The sequence below is a fragment of the Coturnix japonica genome, chromosome 5 (genome assembly GCF_001577835.2).
Source record: "Coturnix japonica isolate 7356 chromosome 5, Coturnix japonica 2.1, whole genome shotgun sequence".
In the NCBI taxonomy this organism is placed as follows: Eukaryota; Metazoa; Chordata; class Aves; order Galliformes; family Phasianidae; genus Coturnix; species Coturnix japonica.
Genome location: NC_029520.1, coordinates 5209828 through 5231193, shown reverse-complemented (window position 1 = coordinate 5231193; position 21366 = coordinate 5209828). Strand labels below are relative to the sequence as shown.

The following is a 21366-nucleotide window of genomic DNA, read 5'->3' as shown; positions in this document are numbered from 1 at the left end:
TCCCAAAGTCAAATGCCATTAAAGCAGCATTGATTCTCATTGTTACACAGTAAGCACTGAGTAGATATTTGGTCTATTAGACTGACAGAGTAGAAATATGTTACCCTAAAAGTACTCAAACACTCAGTTGTGGGTCAACATTTAAATGTAAATTTTGGAAATAATCAACAATCTTTATAATATTGCCAGAATAAAATAACAATGGGAAACATCCAGGCTGGAAAGTGATTAAATCCAGTATTTAAAGGGGGTCTATAGAAATGACGGGGAGGGACTCTTTAGTAAGGACTGCTGTGAAGAAAAAAAAAAAAAAAAAAAAAAAAAAAAAAAAGCATAAGAGTTTTTAAACTAGAAGAGGGTGGATTTAGATTAGACACAAGGAAGAATGTTTACTCAGAGGGTGGTGAGGCACTGGCACAGGCTGCCCAGAGAAGCTGTGAATGCTCCATCCCTGAAGAGATGCAAGGCCAGCCTGAATGGAGCCCTGGGCAGCCTGAGCTGGCAGACAGTGTCCCTGCTCACGTCACAGAGTTGGAACTGTGTGAACTTTCATATTCCTCCCAACCCAACCCATTCTACGGACACTTCTATATGCAGTCTTACAAAATAAATGTGATTAGAAAGTAATAGTGTAATATGTTAAAAGATAACCCAAAGCACTTTTTAAGATCTTCTAAAATTAATTTAAACCATTAGGTTTTCTGGTGATATCCAGACTTCCTGCAGCTTTAAGATTTGGTGTGAAAGAAACAGTTATGCTGGAGACAAGTCTTTACTTCATGACTCTCAGTTCACTCCTAGCACTTGGCATTACATTTTTCAGAAGATAATAAGAACTCATTATGTGGGCTACCTATTTGCAGTTCTCTTTAAGGTTTAGTGAATGTCTTTATGTGCCTGTATTCAAGTTCGTGTGGGCAAAAGGGAGAAATTAACACTTTCATTTGTACTTAAATATAATTACGTAGGTATTGTGGAAATGAAACTTCAGTTCCTATGGAAAACATACATTTAATGGCAACAAAATAAAACCTCTCAGGGCCTTTTCTTTCATCCTTCCCTAGCCTAACCTTGCTCTTGTTTCACAACCAGCATTCAAACAGAATATTTTCTCCCAGAAAGAATGAAGTCTGGGGATGCCCAGGTCCCATAAGCTGGGCATCCCCACAGTATCAGAGTTTAAAAGCATAACAAGCAGCAACACAGTGATCACAAGAGGGCTGTGTCTAATGAACATCACATCATACGTACTCCAACTACATCCTAGGATTTACACAAAATTTGTCACTTGCTTTCTTCCATAAAAACTTTTGTTTTTTAGCATCAAGAGCACAGGAACTCACTGTAAGTCTTGCCTTTCCTATCAGCTGCCAAATCTGCACTCTCTGCTGAGCCTCCATACCTCTAACACAGCTTCAAAGGCTCAGAGCTGCACCTCACACAGGGCATCATCCCTTCATGCCCAATTTGCTCATGCACTCCTTCATAGACAAGCTTTCTTTTCTACTTATGCCAAAGTGCTCTCTATCAAATCCAATGCCTTATTTCCTCCTCCTTCTTTGCTACAGTCACTCATATCAACTCTGAACATGAGCACACTTGATACCCACGGAAGAAGTCAGAACAGGCAATCCCTGTGCTACTGAGTGCTCCAGCACAATCTACATGGATGCTAAGTAGTTTCAAGACACTGTCAGAGGCTTTCTACAGATAAGGCACAAGCTTTTAAAACAATGCTGTTCACACGATTAACCAAAACCTAAAACCACAAACAGTGCTCCTGGAGGGAAAAACATAGCAAAAGACTGACTTTCTATGCAGGGTACCATTCAGTTAGGGAGATGAATGCTAATGTGACCAGTCAAAGCCAGTCTGACTGCATGGATGGCAGACTCACTGTAACATAACAGGCAGGAGCCTGAACTCTGACTCTAACCCTACACAATCAGCCTCACAGGTCGACACTAACACTGGAAAGGGGAATGCACACGCCTCACTGCTCTTCCTATATTTATCTAATACAAATTGATGTCACAACCTGTATCTCAAATACCTCCTCTCATGAATTATTCCCCTTCATTAACTCCAAGTATCTCCTAAGCAGCACAAGTCAGCAGAGGAAGCCTTATCACCCGCTCTGAATGATCACACTTGACAGTCTCTCTGTCATCATTAAGGCAATGCATGACTCAAGCAATATATATATATACACACATGGAATTTACAACAGCTTTCTGTTAACGGTCAGATACACAGCCTACATCTTGCTAGTGTCACACTAAGATTAAAGCTTTATATTCCAGAGCTCCCTGGAGTGCTGCTTGGATACCTCCCTATGTAAGCATAACATTTGCTCTCACCTCCACTGGCCTTATATTTACTTACAGACAACTATTCTACCCACTCCAAATGCTGTGGCAAGAAGTTAGGCAAAAAAAGCCACCCCAAATAAACAGCCAAAAGAACATTGTGTATTGTTAACTAGTTTGTTTTAAATTGGCTATGTATTTCAACCCCTTTGCCCCTTAAGGCAGATTTAGTTTTCTCTTAAGGCTTGGCTAGTACCAAATCCAACATGGTTTGTGATGGAGTAAGAAACAAAAGCTGTTTGCATCACAGTTTGACCAACCAGGTCTACTCCCATTTGTAATGAAGGAAGAATGGATGCTGTTGCTGCCCAAGCTCAGCCCCAAATCATCTATTTGTGTTCAGATGCTGCCCTAACACCAGCCCTGACGTGAGTGGTGCAGCAGTTCAACAGTGCAGGCTGTTCCCTTACTGATGTAGGGCTCCTTACAACATCTTTAGTTTTCCACTATGCCTTCCCACATTTGCTACAGCCATAATTCATCTCTTTTTCACTCTTACCATCCACAGACAGCCTGCTAGAGAGCCAGCCTGCAGTTACACACTTAAGGTCCCAGGGAAGGAGGTGAAAAGCTTCTGCAGTGATTTACCGGCATTATTCGCTTGCAGTTCACGCTGCTGGGCTGTGCTATATGCAACACTGGAGCAGAACTATGTAAGGGATTGTCTTGCAGATACTTGTATCATGGTAGGGGAACTGCAATGCACAGCAGCAACAGGGAGGTGGGCTCAGAGCCCGATACACCACACTGTGCTGCCACAGTCTTACAGGAAAAGATAATACCAACAGCCACAGAACCATAACGAGAGGGCGACACGTGGGCAGCGCGTCACCACGTGGCTTCCTTCTATTTCCTGTTCCTTCCTCCCAAGCGGAAGCGTTGTGCTGTAGGGAGTCCCGGTCCATGTCCGCTACCGGCAGCGTTGCTGTAGCTGGGGCCACGCGGAAACCAGGCGCGGGGGTCCCGGCGCAGAGACGGGGAAAAGTCCACGGCAAGGTACCGGGGAGGGGCGGCTCCTGATGCTGCTGCGGCGGCTGGTGGCGAAGGGTTCTGTTCCATAGGTCGCATTGGCGAAATCAGGATTTTCTCTTTCCCTTTTGGCCTCCCGCAGCTGTTGCTCTAAACCGGTTTCTTGCCTTCTTTGTTCTTGTCTCCGAGAAGCAAAACAGGCCCTTTGCATATTGCGCTTTGCTGTCCCGGTCCTCCTCACTGTTTCCTGCTTGACTTTGTTGTCTGTAAACGCTCATTGCTGATTTCACAGGTGGCAGCACACGCTTCTATTTAAACACCGGGCTGCTGGAGCCCTCTCCTGTTTCAATCAAAGAATTAAAGGCAAAGAGCCGTGTATTCCTCTCAAGGTGGGGGGAAGGAAGAAGTACAGCCGAAGCTTCTGCCAAGGTTTTACAAGTGGATTGAGTGAGACACGTTAAGTCACTCACTGCACACTGCTGGTGCTCAATGCACACCCCATTGTGTTAGCCTGGTGCTAACTGAGCTAGCTCCTGCAGCACGGTCAGCTGGCAGAGCAGGTGTCTGCCAAGGATAAGCAGTGTAACAGCTATCTTTTATAGAAAAGAAGCTATCATGTCTTAATTAAAACACCCACCATTTAGAACACCCACCAAGAACTCAGACTTCTGATGCATCTGCAAACGCTGATAGTTCAGAATTACTTTCCTGTTTATCCAGTATGCTTCCTCATCTGCACCTCCCCACCAGAACGGGAGTCAGTTGCAAGCACATGTTGTGATGTTTGAGGTAGGTTTGGTGCATGGCTTGCAACAGACTTACTGAATCACATTACTGGGTGTTGACATATTGCTGTTAAACACACGCTCAGCTGCAATGAGCTTTGCTCATACAACATTCCATGTAACATAGTGTAAAAGACAAGCATGCACTTAGAGACAAAAAAAAAAAAAAAGGACTAATTCTGAGTATAGCTGGTTTACTATGACACTGAACCTAAGAAATCAATACAAAATATGTCTTTATTATTAACTCCATTATCTTAAGTTTCTGCACGGATAACTTGCAAAAAAAAAAGGAACTAATTTTGCTTGATTTTCAGAAGGAAATTCACCTTCCTCTCCTATGTCCCTTTTTTTCTCTTAAGCTCATATCACTGTCCCTGCACATTCAAGCCTCTTATTGCCTTGTTTAGGAATTACTGCAGTTATGCCCTGCTCCATCTCAAGCAAGTTGTAGAATTACACTTAAAAACAAGTTTAATTCTCTACAGCCAAGTGTTATCGCTTATATTTGGAACGGGTGAATCACTCAACAACCACACGTCCTACGCAACACCTTTAAATTGCTGTGCATGCAGTTTAATACATGGAGATGCGTCATGCAGCTGCTTCAAGTACATACATCTGGTTAGAAAAAGTAAGGCATTACAATCAAGGGGATTTCTGCTGCAAAAACTAAAATAAAATAACATAAAAAAATACTCCCAACAGTGACTTTTCTAAGTGTTCTAAAAAGCCTCTTACTGTTCTGCAAGGAACTTTTGCTGCTGTGATCATCTGTACGTCTGCTTTCAGGTTAAATTGACACATTTCATGTCATTGGGTTATTTGTGCTGCTACTTGCCTTTATTTTATTAGAAGTAGTGTCCCAGACTGTCTTTTCACATTCTACTTCTGGCTGATACTTTCATTCATTAAAAAGATGTACTGTCCTGTTTGGCGGTTAGCACAAGTAAGGATGCTTTTCCATTTCTTTGTGTCTTTGCAGGGTAGCATGCAGGCTAACAGTAGGATCCCAGTTAGGTCCTACTCAGTTTAATTACAGGTCCTAGGAGTTTCAGAAATGAATTCTTTTGGTTTTTTCCCATTATGTTGCAGTAGAAAATAGCACAAGGTTGATCAGGCTTTGATGTTTTAGAGTCAACGCTGGATTTATAACAAATTTAGGCGCAGGCAGGATTACTCTGCAATAGCCAGCTTAATATTTTGTAAGTTTGTGTTAAAGAAAGTTTAAATGAGTGCCCCATATTTATATGATGCAGGTGTTGCAGTGAGATAGAAAGAGCTGCGTGCAAAGGCCATCCAACCACAACAGCTGCACACATCCTTACATGTATTGCAGGTGGCCGTTTCCCAGAGATGCTCAGGTTCATTCAGGGTCCTGACTCACACCTGTCCAGGCTTTTCTTTGCTCCCCAGGAGTACACAGGAAGAGCACACAGGAAAGAGCTGATAGCTGCTGGGTGTAGATTGCCAGCTGGCATCAGACAGCCTGTGCAGCCTACCTTCAGCAGCCTGTTTTTTTCCCCTGAAACTACATGGAAACCAGATGGATCAGTTGTTCAGCCATCAGATATGTCCTTTGGGCCCACTCCTTGAGCAGCTGGGAGCGTGCCGGTGGGAGGCTGGAGACCACAGCAGGCTGCTGTTGAACAAATCATCCACCTCACACCTCGCCTCCAGATTGCCTTCGATAAGGCAGTGCTTCTAAATGGACATTTAGAATGGCTGATAAAAAATTGCTTTTGAAAATAGGATGAGCGTATCTAGACTAGAAGGCTATAGTATAATTAAGAAATGTATCTTAAGCTACCTAAACCTAGTTTGTCAAGCTTACAGATAAAAGTTTGCAGCACAAATCTGATTGATTTTAAATGCTCTCTCTAGGGTGATCTTCATAGAAACCACTAAAGACTTCAGAGAACTCATTTTAGGCAAAATAAGTGAAATAAGTTGTTCTGATAAAATGGATCCTTGTTCAGTTGGAGTTCAGCTTCAAACTGCCAATGAATGCCATAAGACCTATTATACCCGTCACACTGGCTTCAAGACTAAAGATGATATATCTTCATTTGATCTACTGTTGCTTCAGCTTAGGACTGGAATGACCCTTTCAGAGAACGACACTATCTGCTTTCATCATGCAAAAATTTACATTGAAAGGTTTGAAGACTTACAAAAGTCATGCTTTGATCCCTTTAATATGCACAGAAAACTATCAAAGAAAAACTTGCGCGCCATTGACCTGCATGACGCGACTTTTCTAACTGCCAAGTTCGGAAGACAGTTTGTACCTGGTTGGAAGCTTTGTCCCAAATGTATGCAGGTAATAAATGGGAGCGTGGATGTCGAAGCTGAAGAACGCCAAAGAAGAAAGCTTGATTCAGACGTATGTATATGGATCAGTTGTCCCACCCCCTCTAAGTTCTGCAGACTGTTGGACCTGGGCTTCATACAAGTCCTATATAAACGAGCTTAAGATTTTTAGTAGAAACACAAAAAGGCGTAGACTTTTGCTACATGGGAGTTTACTGTATTTGAACTTGGAGGAATGTTCAATGAAATGAGCGCATACACACATTCCACTTCTTTACTTTAAAAATCCTCACCTAATTAAATATTAGGGACTTTATAATTCCCTAGTGCACTAGGATGACACACACCTCAGATTATGTAAATACCAGGCAGCTGCTATTGTTTTAAGCTGTTTCTCAAGCCTTGAGAAAAGTGAACTCCTGTTTAAACATTGCAAGGGTTGTTTTTAGGAGCACTGAGATAAACTTCTGGGGTAGTCTTCACAGTTTTAAAGGAATCTACTGTGTTTGGTGGTTCATTACCAAGTGAACCTGCATGGAAGTGAATTAAGTGCACGCTGTTGTGGTGTCTGAGCTGCCCCTGTTTGTTCAGGGGCAGTAACAACCTGGTGCGGGAGGATGATGCTTTAAGAGCTTAGTTCAGAATGCAGTTTATACATTTCTGGGTGCTTTGTTTGAAGTGTGCAGGTAATCGGTAAAACCAAGTGGAAAACCAAGTCAACAAGAGCTCATCCACATATGCTCTAGAGCAAAACAGAATGGCATTCAAGGAGCAGTCACCCCTCAGTCCAGGCGCAGCCACCCCGCTGCATTTTACAGCTGCATAATGGGTGACTTTTGGAAATATTGATTAAAACTGCTGCTATAAAGCTTGTATTTCCTGACTTCTGGGACTGGTAGAGTTCTCTCATGTAACACTTAAGAAGACTTAAGTCTTCTACCGAGAAATACAGTGCTCAGAGTTGGGGTCAGCATACTTAAGTCATAACAGTATCCTGGCTTGACTGGGTATTTCCTTAAGAATTTAGATACATATTCAAAATAAAGTGAGATTTTCTGTCTCTGTTCAGGGGCGTACAGCTAAGGCTTTGAAGTCTCTGCAGTTTGCTAACCCAGGACGACAGACTGAATTCACTCCTGAGACCAGTAAGAGGGAAAAAAGAAGGCTGCAAACAAAAAATCCATCATTTAACTCTGACAGGTGAGCACCTTCCTGTGGTTACTTTCTCATTAGTTACTTTCTCGTTAGTTTTCACATCAAAATTAAAGAAACCTTTACGGTCAGTGTCCCTGTAACAATAACATCTCAAATACAATTCAAGCTTCCCATAAGGTGTGACAATACTACATGGATAATAAATGAAGCTGTTAATTTATGGATCTAAATTTGACTAGAATAGAGTAAGATCAAGTGGAGTACACTTAAAATATTGGAGCTGTCATATTTCAGTTCACTCTGTAACTACACTTCAGAACCAAACGTGTGCACGTTCAATCCTTACACGTTCTAACGTCCACGTTGGATGACACTGGATAACAAATTTCAGCTTTCTAATCAGACCTGTTTTAAAATCAGTTTTCCTGCAAAGTGAAAAACTTCTGCAGCTGAGTTTTGTCTATCATTTTCTCCCAGAAGCTTGGACCAATTCAGTCTCCCTGAGTTTAAGGTAACAGGAAAAAAAAATGGCCTCAGTGCTACTTACCATATGCCTGTACCATCCCCCTCCATTTGTTTCTTCCAGTTGGTTCATTCACAAGCTGCAAGTAAGGAGATTTTGATGAGATTAGGAAAATGTTTTGAATTGAGTTTGTGGTCAAACATTGGATCAAAAAACATCTGGAGTCTCTGACCTTAGAGCTGTTGGGAGCTCAACTAGATGTGGCTGTAAGCATCTTTATCTAAGTTGACCTGGTTTTGAACACAGGGTCAGACAAGACAAACTCCAGAGGATGTTTCTGAACAGAGCAGATTTGTGATTCTGCAGCGTAACAGAATTGTTTGGGATATGAGTAGTGATTAAAGCATAATAATTACTTATAAATTAGACCATGCACACATGGAGTTATTCTGTAAAACTTTGAGTTATAGCTACAAGCTACAAAAGTAATTTAAGGAAGATTTTCACATCACCTGAAAGGTAACAAAGTTTACATCATAAATATTCCAAAGTGGTTGAATAAACATTTAACTTATTGATAAAATAAAAACTTCTGGTCCTGGAATTAGTTCAAAAGCACTATAATGACAGTACAGTGTCACGTTGATGAGTACAGTAACATGTATTACACTTAAAATAATGCAGTAGTAAAATGAACAAAAAAAACCACCAAAGTTCTGTCCAAAGCTATTAGCTGCTTGGCATTAAAATAAGGAAATAACTTGTTTTTCATCATACAGGCAAGTTATACCAGCCAAGAGTAAAGTCTACGATAGCCAGGGACTACTTCTTTACAATGGGATGGACCTCTGTGACTGTCTTGATGAAGATTGCCTGGGATGTTTCTATGCTTGCCCCAAGTGCGGCTCCAACAAATGTGGCACTGAATGTCGCTGCGACCGCAAATGGCTCTATGAGCAAATTGAGATAGAAGGAGGAGAAATCATTCGTAATAAGCACCTTGGTTAGTGCACATGCTCTTATTGTTTTTATTTAAGCCTGGATGTATGTTCCACTCTTAAACAACATCTGTCATTTAGTTGTTTGATGAAAACCATAGTAACTAATTGTGAGTTGTGATAAATGTGCTTCCACATTCCATCTCAGTACGATTAAGGAAATATTCTTAATCCTACTACTTGTTGTCACACTTCATTCTGTGTTGTACTGCCTTGTTAGTCACTTCAGTTTTCATTTATGAATGTTGCACTGCAATGAAGAGCTATATTTCCACGTGGCTTACCATTGTCCACTCACCATCATTCCACATAGCGTTCTGTTGAGTATACCATCTCCCTGTATCCCTCATTTTTTAGTTGCATGGTCTTGAATTATTTTATGTGAAACACTTTTGCGTTGTTATTAATGAAGCTACATCCAGTATTAACAAAGATTTCTCCAGTATTAACAGTGAATGCTGCATCTTCTATAAATTATCACAGCTACCTCTGATAAATTCAGTCCTTTTCACTTAGCTTTATTCAAAGGAGTACGAATCCCACCTGAGTTACTGGGATTTGGGATCCAGTTATCCTTATGAATTCAAAAATGTCACTGTTTGGAGTGTTATTAAGCTGTCAAGATGCTAAAATATACATAGAAGTATTTCACTGTGGTAGCATTTGGTTGCCTTCTTTTAACAGTTGAAATAATCGTGCTGTATATCTTATGGTGTGTAATTGGATAAGTACTTCACAGCCCTCTCCCCTCTCTTTCTTTCTGCTTGTTTTCAAGGTAAAGGTTTACATGCAGCTGAAATGAATTCAACTGTCTGTTCCCAAACTAAGAATACCCAGACTGCTACAAAAAACAGTTGAACTGAAAGTTTTGGTTGATAAAAAAATGTTTCTCCTCAGCAAGTTTAAATTTTGCTGAATTACGAGATTTATGGAAACAAGACCTTGCAATTGAACTGTTAGTTAACATTTAATGCGTTATTCTCTGGTATTTTTGTGCTGCGTTAAAAACATATTTTCTGCAGCCCTGACAGACTCAGAAGATCTGTATGTTTGTTAAATCACATTTACTCAAGAATGCTGTTAACCGTTGCTTTCTGGAACTTTCATGTGATCACTTTGTATCATCTTGCTATTCGTTCAGAGTGTGTATTGTTTAAGTTCTTGAAGGTTGACGCTGTTAAAACGCAGTTGCGCTTTGTGTTGTACTGACATCTGCTGGTCCTAGCCAAGCAGAAGCATGGATTTAATCTACCTTGTTGCTGTTAGATCCTCTTCAAAAATAAAAGGTCTTTCTGTTGTTCAACCAGAACATTGGCTGTGCTTCCAAAAGCGTGCCTGCCTCATTGGCTTGGAATTCCAGCTACATCTGTCACAAAAAGCATCACACAGATTTCTTTATACTCTTCTCCAGGTAGCAACACCACCAATGAGTAATAGCTGTGGCTGCCCTTTAACACATCTGGCATTTAACTTTCTTGACTACTGAGCACACCTGTCCTGTAACACATCATTTATGTGTTTTGTGTGCTTGATCCATATTTGGAACTGTTACAGCTGTTAAGCAACATTTTGCATCAGGTGATAACACAAACCTGTACCTGTGTGAAAGGAAGCCAGGGAGAAGACTGGCTCAGTCTTGTAAGTTTGAGCTTGTTCTATTTAATTGGAGTTTGTTGGTCAGCAGCTGCAGTCAGCAGGACGCACTCTTAAAACCTTAACAAGTTTCTAACTGTCTGTTGAATGTAACTTACTATCATGATCACAGTTAAGACTTGGAATTCAGTGACTATTAAAGCATTACTCTAAAGTGGAATTCAAGTCCACCAGGAGTTTAAATTGTCCAGAGCATCCCATTATTAGAATGGCATTTCTGCATCTCTATTATGTCTCTGGTAAGTTAGCATATTCAGTATCTTATTTTACACTAATAGTGGTGACTTTTCCCCAAATAAATCATTCAGGTAGTTTTCTAACATAATATGCAGGGCTGCTTTTTAGCCAAGAACCTGTGTTAAGTACTGTGCACTGTTGCCTTGCTTGTAGAGCATTATTAAGTTGAACGACCTGTCTTTACACACTACCATGGCTTCCTGCTTAACAACTATGAATTTTTCTGTAAAACCATGCAGGAAAAAGTGAAGCAGCTCAAAAATTAATCCCACCAGTATAGCCACAAGTTATTTTGTTGTGATCTAAAATGATGTTCCCAGTAACTAAATGTAGTTTCCCATCTTTCAGAACTACTCTACAACTGAGCCTATTAAACAGCACGTTCTATTGAATACAGCCAAAAGAAATAACTTCCCATCAAAGGCACAGCTCATAAATCAGCTGTAACCTCTCAGCTCTGAATGCATTTAAGAGAAAGGCCAACATATGCCCTAGTCACTGTGTTAACTTATTGCAAATATCAAAAGGCAGATGTTTTAATGCAAACAAACTTTACCTATTCAAAAAACAGAAATTGGTGGCAACAAGATGTGTTTTATGCACAATATATCTCACATGGTCTAATTTTACTACACAGGAGATCCAGATTTGTGATCTCTTAAGTACAGTGTTAAATACTGTTTTGGTTTCATAGAGTCATAGAAACATAAAGGTTGGAAAAGACTACTAAAATCACCAAGTCCAATCCATCCTCACCATGCCCACTAACCATGTCCCTCCTCAGTGCCACATCTCAGAGACCACCATGGAGACTCCACCACCCACCTGGGCAGTCTGTGCCAGTGCCTCACCTGAACCTCCCTGGCACAACTTAAGGCCATTCCCTCTCATCTGATTGCTGATATTTGGGAGAAGAGGCTGACTTCCAACTCGCCACAACCTCCTTTCAGAGTTGTACAGAGCCATAACATCTCTGCTGATCTTCCTCCAGACTAAACAATCCCATTTCTCTCAGCCTTTCCTCATAACACTTGTGCTCCAGGCCCTTCCACTGCCCTTCTCCAAACACACTCCAGGGCCTCAGTGTTTTTCTTGTAGTGAGGGGTCCAACAATGAACACAATACTGGAGGTGTGACTTCACCAGAGCCAAGTACAGAGGGATGATCACTTCCCTGCTCCTGCTGGCTGCCTGCACTATTTCTGACACAACCCAGGATGCCATCAGCCTTCCAGGCAACCTGGGCACACTGCTGGCTCAAGATAAGCCCATTGTCACCAACACCCCCAAGTCCTTTTCCTCCATGCCCCACGCCTGTAGTGTTGACTGGGGTTATTGTAGCCAAAGTGCAGGACCCAGCACTAGGTCTTGTTGAAGGTCAGTTGGCCTCAGCTCATCAATCCAGCATCAATCTTTCACACAAAGCAAAATTCACATCAAATTTAGAAAATGATCAAAAAGTGAGCATCCTCTAAAGTCAGTGTGACTGAAAATTACTACAGGGCCTTGAAGCCATACCTGAAATGGGAAGTGCTCCTTTTTGTCCCTTAAGTGAGATGTGCCCTGGGATGTTTGCTGTTAAAGACTCAGACAACAAGCTGTGCACAGAGTACACTCAGGTACCGATCTCAGAGAAAATGCTATAATAACATTTTCAGTATTCATGTGCCACTAAGAGACATATATCTTTGGGAAATGAATGCTGCAAACTTAGAACAGAAAAGGAAAAAGCACTCTCTGAGCTTGCTATTTCAAAGAGCAGATTCGGTGTAACACTCACCTCTGTTGTGAGCTGCCCAGTTCACTCCCGATAGGGGTCCTGCCCTGGAAGAGCAGCTTTTCATTCAGCGTATCATTCTCGTATCCAGCAGAGGGCGCCAGCTCACTGCAAACCTGACCATCAGCTTCTGGTACCCTTGAGAGCTGCAGCTGTTGAGGATGGGGCAAAGATTCCCTTGCCGAACAGATTCAAGAACTAGGTCCAAGGAACGTCGTGCACCACCACGACTGTGAGCAGACTCAAGTACAAGATTAGCACTTACTTTTAAATCTATTTTCTCTTTGGTCTTTATAAAAGTTTCTCCCCCTGCCCTATATACATTGCTTACTATTGGCTTGTTAAGCGGAGAACAGGACAACTCCACAGTTACTTTTACAGTTTAGTATTCACTACAAAGGATCAAAATATCTTCTCTGGAGTCCAGCCCATTTAGTGTAGAAATAAGCATCATCATCTGGGGCATATGTAAAGACTCTACATAGCAATTTAAGTAACACAGCTACTTTGCTTAAAGATAGAAACTCAGGTTTAACAGATTTTAAACAACGTCATGCAACAGATTTCCTAAATCAAGTGTTTTTTTGTTCTAGCACGCTATTATCTATGGAACTGAGAGTCCAGATGTATTCAAGAGAATGAATTTCCTCCCCACAAAATAACCTCAGCACAAGCAAAGCTCCAAGTAGCACCTTTCCTTATGTTTTATAACATCTAATTGCTCTGTCAGGTGACTCCCCTGGGAGTTTCCCATCACCTGGGCTGCATCCTACCAGCTGATTTCAATGCTGCTTTAACCCTCCTCCTGACACCCAGCTCTTTGTAATGGTTACCTTACTAATCAATGATGATATTTCAAGTTAATTTTCAGTTGTTATCTTTGTGTCACTTTTCTGGTAGTTTCTGAGAGTTCAGTCTTTAAGGAAGAGAACATTGGAGTTATCAGCCAGTTAAACGCACTCATGTGGTGTTCCACATCTCATGTCAGGCTCCTACATTGTACAGGGTGCTCAGACTTTCACTGAGGGACTCTCAGCTCTCACTATGCTGTCCTGCCAGCCTGTGTGTCTGTGTGTTTCTCTGGCAATAGCAAGTAGTTCTGGTCATAACAAACTAGCAGGGTACAAAGCACAGAAGAATTAATTAACGCTAACAAAAGTCAGTTATGTCTGCAGGCAACCCCAAAAATCCATTTTTCTCAAAGGGAGGTTTTGTTCCGACTGTTGTGCTTTGGTTCTGGCTTTCCTTTTATAAATAATAATAATAATAATAGTAATAATAAAACAGGCACAATTTATCCAGCCTCATCTGTGCCAGCAACCTCTGGTTTACGACTTCCCTGTGTTAATTTCTTGCCTGCGAACTGCTGACTCTCTGTACTAACACTGGGCTGGATCTGTTTTGGAGCAAATGAGAAAGCAGGGCTGCTGACAAAGGAAATCTATCATAAGAATCGCTGCAGAAGATGTCAGCAGCTTCTCCTACTCCATGTATGTGTGTGAACTGCAGCATGCTGGGTGATGCCGGGTACCTTTCCCAGCATGAAGCGATGCACTGAGCCCCAGCATGCAGTGTGACCACCAGACTGGCTGGAGCTCAGCTCTCAGAAACACCAGATGCAAATTACGAGGTATAAGCTGCCACCAGAGTAGATTCTCTTGGCTCCTCCTGAGGACAGTTAAGAAAGAAGACGCAAAGACACTTTCCTATAGCCACGCTCTATAGAGTACAACTGAAGGAAACCTGTGTTTCATTGACATACATTGACCCTAACAATTATTCAGCGGTGAGTAATAAGGTTTGAAATTATCTTTCTGCATCTTCTGTTTCCATGTGATCTGAAAGGCCCGTTTATCACACAGTTACAGCTGGTTGTAGGCATGATATTCTGATACTGCCATGAGCAACAGCCAGCTCTCCTGAAGGGTTGGGGCTGAGGTCCTTTCCTTCTCACATCCTTCCTCTTCTCCAACTCTGTCCATTTCACAGCTGGATTTCTGTTGAGCTGAACTGAAACCCCTCGGCCACCAACCAGCACAAGTTGATGTCAGAAATTGCTACTGACATTTCAATTTCACAATATTTTTTTCTCTTTTTTCTTTGATAGCATTACAGAGAACATTTATGTTTGAATAAAAACCCAAATAATGCATGTCAAGAGTATGCATCAGGGAATGTCAAATTGTTTTTTCTTTTTTCTAATTACAATTCTATTTCAAATAGGTCAATGCAATTAAAGTATAATTGCTGGGAAGACAAAGCCAAGGTTATGATCAGCAGTGGTTACCCTTTCATCTTCGAGTCCTGTCTTACTGAATAAAATATTCCTGTGGGGCAGCTCGCTCTGCATGTCAGCAGGTATCCAGAAGCAACTGTTTGGCACAGCTAGTAGAGTGGCTACAAGTACATTAAGCTATACTTCATGATGGAAGATGAATACAGGTGGCTCCCTACAACCTGATGTAGCCATCAGGACCAACCACAGCAGCGGTGCTGTGATGAGGGAGAGGTTTGCAGGACCAGACCTGGGAGCCAGGCAGTGCACTGCATCACAGCCACATGGGGAGGGACATTCCCTGCAGGACACCCAGACAGGATAAGCAGCCAAGCTACAGCCTTCCCTTATTCCCTGGAGACGCGTGCTTATCTCAGTAATTGGATGGATAGCAGATAAATACCAAAAATGAAGCGTCTCATTTAACTACGTTGTTGCTGGAGTCCTTTGTCTGTAGTGCAGGCAGAAAAAACTTCAGGATTGATCTGGCGTGCATGGACCCATTTTCTATTAAAGTGTATTAATGCCAGGTTCTGTGCAATTAGTGAAAAGTCAATTCCCATTACTAGTTAACAGTATTGAGTATCTGCTTTCTTTAATAAAAAGCCATGTCCAGCATAAAGACCATAAATCGATAAGCAGCCACTTTCTAAATCTATTCCATCTCCTCCAAAAACGCAGAGAGAGCACTGCAGCTTGGAAGATAAAATGGATCTAGGGAAAGAAACCCCTGCCCTGTGGAGGGAGCCTACACATCCTGGTTTCTCACCTCCTCCTGAACAGTGTTGTGGCTTCTGCTATGACTCAGCTCTGAAGAAGCACCGTGCTCAGTTTGGAGAGCAGGGGCTCAGCTGAGGGCAGGGCCACAGCCACAGAGAGGTGGATGACTACTGAGCACAGAATAACCAGGAGCTCTTCTCTTTCCTGACATCACTACCATCATTTCACAGGTCCTTCTGCAAGCCGACAGCTTCTCGTGACAGCTGGGGTGTAGGACTCTTGGCCAGGCTTGTTTCTCCATCTCAGCGCTGGTGCTCACTTGTGGCTGTGGATCTTCAGAAACCAAAAAGGCTTTTGCTGAGATGCAAGTAAAAGGTCTCTTATTGTTGCCAGTAGGTTTTTGTTAACTTTCTACATGCAGAACCAGTGGAGAAGGGGAAGAACTACGTAGCAGGAGAGACTAAACAGGGCTAAGGAACATTTATTTGATTACTTGACAAAGAAGTGAGGAAATGGAAAGGCTTTGCCTGTTCTAATGACCATTTGCACACATCTGGGCAGCTCAGTTCTGCATGCAGGCAGATTAATTCGAACACAGATAATCATGTTTGTAGAAACTTGATCTTTGTAGACACGTGGATGGTAGTTTCTCCCCAAAGAACTAAATTTTGACGTAGCCAAGGGACAGAAATCGTATCGGATGACTTAATTACATTATTATGACTAACGGTTCAAGTTACAAAACTGACTAGTGACACTGGAAGCAAACCACAGGCTGTCTAGTAGGTAAACATTCCTTTTAAACTGTTGACTGAATCTGAATAATGAATAAATCTGAGGAAACTGCAATCTGCTTGTAGAAGTTCCATAAAAGAAAAACGAGCTAAACTCTTATGGTGAATTATTAATGTTGGTATATTTGCTTTGCTCCAGTTATTTGTAACCTAGGAAATGTGAATCGCATGTGTACGTCATTTTAATATTAATCCAGTTGCCAGCTCAGATCAAATATAATGAGAGAGTCCCAAATCTCCATTTCCAGAGTACTTTTAACACAAGTGAAATAAGACTGGAGCAATTCTCTGCCCTGAGGCCAAGGACCACGTGTGACCGTAGTGCCCAAGGCCACTGCTCACAGCAACATGGCATCCCAAGGAGCGTATAGTCACCTCCAAGCTCATGCGTGTGTGATCATGCCTGCAATGCTTTTGGTCCCCGTCAGCTAAAAGGGGATGAACAGTAAAACCGCTGTGTATTTTGACACAGCTGTGTGCAGCTGCCAGGCCTGAACCAGAACTGGAGCTCCTGTCCTTGCTGGGATGCTGCTGCAAAAGGTGGTGTGTTACACAACCTTGCTTCTTCCCATTCATGGGGCTCCTTCATTATTCATAAGTACAAATTTTCATCCCATCTTTTTACCCTATCTATAAATACCTTCAGTTACATCAAGTGAAAGAATAAAGTTCTATTAAAGGGAATCGTGAATTGCAGCTATATATTTAGATCTGAGCTTTTTGAACTTTTTGCTAATTTTGTTTCAGTGTTTCCCAAAAATAGAGTGATTTCAGTGCTTGCAGCTGGTAAGGGTGTGACATGATGGTTGACAAAGCCCTACATTTATAGCCCTGCACAGACATAAGCCCACCATTGCATCCAGAGGGACCTGAACAGACTTGAAAAGTGGGTATATGAGAATTTAATGAGGTTCAACAAAGCTAAGTGCAAGGTGTGCACTTGGGTAGAGGCAATCCTAGATCTGAGTACAGTCTGTGAGAAGAAGTCCTTGAGAGCAGCCCTGCAGAGAAGAACCTGGGGGTTCTAATGGACAGTAAGCTGGAGGTGAGCCTGAGGTATGCTCTTGCAGCTCAGAAGGCCAACAGTATCCTGGGCTGCAACAAAAGGGCAGTGGTCAGCAGGAAAAAAGAAGGGATTGTCCCCCTCAGCTCTCATGAAGCCCCATCTGGAGTGCCGTGTCCAAGCCTGGGGCACCCAGTGCTGGGAGGATGCAGAGCAGCTGGATCAGGTCCAGAAGCAGGCCACAGAAATGAGCAAAGGACTGGAGCACCTCTCCATTATAAGTTGAAGAATTTAGGCTTGCTCAGCTTGGAGAAGGGAAGGCTCTTAGGAGACCTCATTGTGGTCTTCCAGAACTGGAAGAGAGCTTACAAGCAGGAGGGGGACTGACTTTTTATAGTCTGAGAGTGACAGAACAAGGAATGGCTTTAAACTGAAAGAGAGGGGATTTAGGTTAGATACTGGGAGGAAACTGTTTACTCAGGAGGATGGTCAGGCACTGGCACTGGTTGCCCAGAGAGGCTGCGGATGCCTCATCCCTTGGGGCATTTGAGACCAGGTTGGATGGGGCCCTGGGCGGACTGATCCAGCAGATGGCAACCCTACACACAGAAGGGAGTTCAAACTTTAAAGTTCATTCTTTAAAGTCCCCCCCAACCTTACCCATCCTGTGATTCTGTGACTTCACAGGTCTGTTTTTTGTATGTTGCTATTTTTGTTTAGTTTTTAGCTTTTTTCATAATAGGGGAGGCAGAAATCTGCATAGCCTGAAGACTTTAGGTACTGGAAGTAATTTTTCAGTATGTGGTGCTTACTGTGTTCACTGTTTCTATCAGTGCAATAAAAATGCTCCTCAATGTGGGCCCAATGGCTAGAGATCAGAACTTGCAGTTCTAACTGAAAATTCTCAGCTCTACCTTGCTAATGTGTCAGATGTTGTATACCCACCATGACTAATAGTGGTATGAGAATGAAATATTACTCATCTGGTCCAAAATCTGCTCTCCCTGGGACATGTACGGCAGAAACAATAGCGGGAGCTGGCTCTTTCATTGGGGCTTGTTCCAGGCTTGTGTCAAGTCCCCCGGAAGGATCAACTACCAATGCGTGAAAAAAAATGTCTCAGGCAAAATTCAGGTCCAAGTTCCTTGCTGTGAAAGGCTAGTGACTCCAGTGGGGCTCAATCCAAATAAAAATGCCCTTTCTATTAATTCAAAAGGTACAGTACTAGAAGTGAGGTCATTGCAGAGCTTGGTCCTACATCTTCCTCATTTAGAAGGCTGGCATTGTTGCACAGCTCGCATCGTCTTGGGGTGGATCTGGCTCTCAAACCGAGCTCATATTGCTGAGCTGCTCTGCACAGAGGCCAAGAGGATGCTGGTTTTTGAAAGGCTGAGAAGTTTCCCCTCTTCTTATTTCCTGACTGTGCATTCCCCAGAGGCTTCTTAGCAGCACAGCTCAGCATCAAAAATTAAAAGTAAAAAAAGGAAGGGGGGAGAGGAGGGATGAGAATAACAAGACATACCTGCTGCAGTCCTGGCTGTATATTCCCTCTGTGTCCCACTGACGGTGTCATGTGGAAGGGAAATTGTTCTATCAGTGACTGTGTTAGATTCATGACCCCACCACAACCTTGAATTGGCCTTTAGTTGTCGCTGATGGGAACTGAAGAACAGCTCCTGTCGACATGATTGCTGCTCTCCAATGAATCAGAACACGCAGGGCACAGAGCAGCACATTAAACTAGCAACAGAAATATATCACTGTACTTTTATATAGATGTATTGCTTTTGCCCAGGCATATAAATGATTGGGCTATCCACTTATTTTTTTTCCAAGGACTATAAATTAAAAATAAGCTAAGGGTTTTGAAATTATGTTCTCTTTCTCACCCTCTTTCTTTTTTTTTTTTCCCTTCCCCTTTCTTTTTTTTTTTAAAGCTGTGTAGCTATTTTAGGTCCACAGTAATACATTGTAAAGGTAATCTTACAGCCTGTGTCTATTTGAGCAGCCTTTTTTTTTTTTTTTTTCCTGAAACAAATCTACTACTGCTGTTCTAGCTCAGGTCATTTAACACTTTGGTTTATTGCAATAACTGTACGCATCCCTGTTCTTCTTTTGCAGCTAATGAACACTTATCAGGCTGTATTTTTTAATATGCCATAATAAGTATTTTAAAAGGCAAAATCTAAGCGTATCACATCTTTATGGTATGAGGCTGAAGCACTATCACAGCCTTTCTTCCAATGGAAAGAAAGATGGCCTGCAGGTCAGCTCTGGAAACTCCTGCAGGTGCAAGCAGCCCCTTGTCTTGGGGAGCTGAACAACCAACTTGTGTGAGGTAACGTCTTCCTACAAGGATCTGTGGGACTGAGCCTGCCAGATCACCAGATCACTGCTCATTTACTGAATATTCCACAATCACAGCTTCTTACCACTCATTTTTCTTGGAATAGCTGCTGAAGAAGTTCAGCTTTAGCTGCATGTCTGTCTAATTGATTGAATGAATTTGTGATCCACCAACATGTGACCCGGTCAAAGAAAACACAAGAACTGGTTACAGCTATTTTCCCTCCAAAGAGACCTAAGTATCTCTTCACCAAGCATCAAATGACTGAATCTTTATACCACGTGCTATCAAAACCTGTATGGTACAAATAATTGCACTGCTGTCTTTTGAAAAGACCCTGTAATTTCCAGGTCTAATGATAATGTGGTCATTTGACATTTTGAAGCTTTTAGCCAACTGCTATTCCTGGCTGTAACACCTCACCATGCCGTGATTTTGGCAGTACTTAAAATATGAGTCCTTTCAGGTCTTCTGAGCAGCAAGTGGGATATCAGGAAACAGACTGAAAGCCTCTGTAGTGTGGGAGGGTGGGCAATGCATGACAGTCTGAGCACCTAGGAGGAAACAAGACCTCAGCCCCCTCCTCAGCTGCCACTGAGCCACCGTGCTTTAATGCTGCGGGTGTCTATCAATAAATCTCACTAAATGCTTCTGGCATAGGCAGTTAGCTGGGATCTTCAGAGCTGTGCACTCCAATACTGGCTTGTGCTAAACTTTCACCAAGAGCCACGTCAACCCACAGGCTATTGGCTGATGGATGGAACGGTGATCTCCTTTTCTTTCTCAAGAAAGGGAAATACAGTTACAAGAGAAAGACTGCCTAGCTGCAATCTAAGTGGAGACAGATGCTGAGCCCTCCAAAGGAAAATGCTGAGACTGGGACTCAATGTTTTGTCTCTGGCCAGCTCGGGGAGCTCCATGTTGAGTGTGCTGACCTCCAACCCATGGGACCAGTGGCCTCTGGAACCCCATCAGTGGGGGTTTTGGGGTGCTGTCAGTCAGACACACAGCAGTTTCTTGACAGCTTTTGAGCCCAGCTCAACATCCATTCATGTCTGATTGCATCCTTTGGATAACAGATGCTGACAAGCTGTTCTCCGGATTATTATTTGAAAGTGAAATCATTTTATTCCAAGGAAAAGATGCTTGCTTTGGGGCTGCAGTACTGCACAGAAGTATTTGGTTCCCTTTGCTGGTACACATACCGTTTGCCACATGGCCTTGAAAAAGCCAATTAGCTGCTGCTTGGTTGCTTGAGCTGGGAATAAGAAGTTTTTTTCTTTGCTGTTTTACAGAGCTGCTGTAAGCCCTGACTCTCTAATAGCTTTAACACACACTAATTGTTTACAAATTAACTTCCAAGCATGACTGGTGCTGTATGTTAGGCCTAATGAATTTCCACATCATAGGGCTCCCATCTGAGATACTTAAGGCTGCAGGGTGAGCCTGTTTGCCTTTACCTGCAGGGGCACTCCTGCTGGAGGGGAAAGATGGGGGCATGGCGGGCAC

At 42.4% G+C, this 21366-nt stretch overlaps 1 protein-coding gene across 3 annotated transcripts; it reads left to right on the top strand.

Moving 5' to 3' along the window:
* Nucleotides 1-3251: 3251 nt before the first annotated feature.
* On the top strand, nt 3252-10361 carry ARL14EP (ADP ribosylation factor like GTPase 14 effector protein). 3 transcript variants are annotated; one of them, XM_015863520.2, is made up of 5 exons: nt 3252-3365; nt 6008-6509; nt 7506-7636; nt 8834-9057; nt 9828-10361. In XM_015863520.2, exons 2-5 carry the CDS (start codon nt 6087-6089, stop codon nt 9908-9910), a joined length of 861 nt encoding a protein of 286 aa, XP_015719006.1. In that variant the 5' UTR covers nt 3252-3365; nt 6008-6086; the 3' UTR covers nt 9911-10361. The 3 variants fall into 3 exon arrangements, with proteins under 3 accessions (XP_015719006.1, XP_032300886.1, XP_032300885.1); XM_032444995.1 differs by having other exon boundaries at nt 8834-10361; XM_032444994.1 differs by lacking the exon at nt 3252-3365 and having other exon boundaries at nt 6003-6509.
* Nucleotides 10362-21366: the final 11005 nt, after the last annotated feature.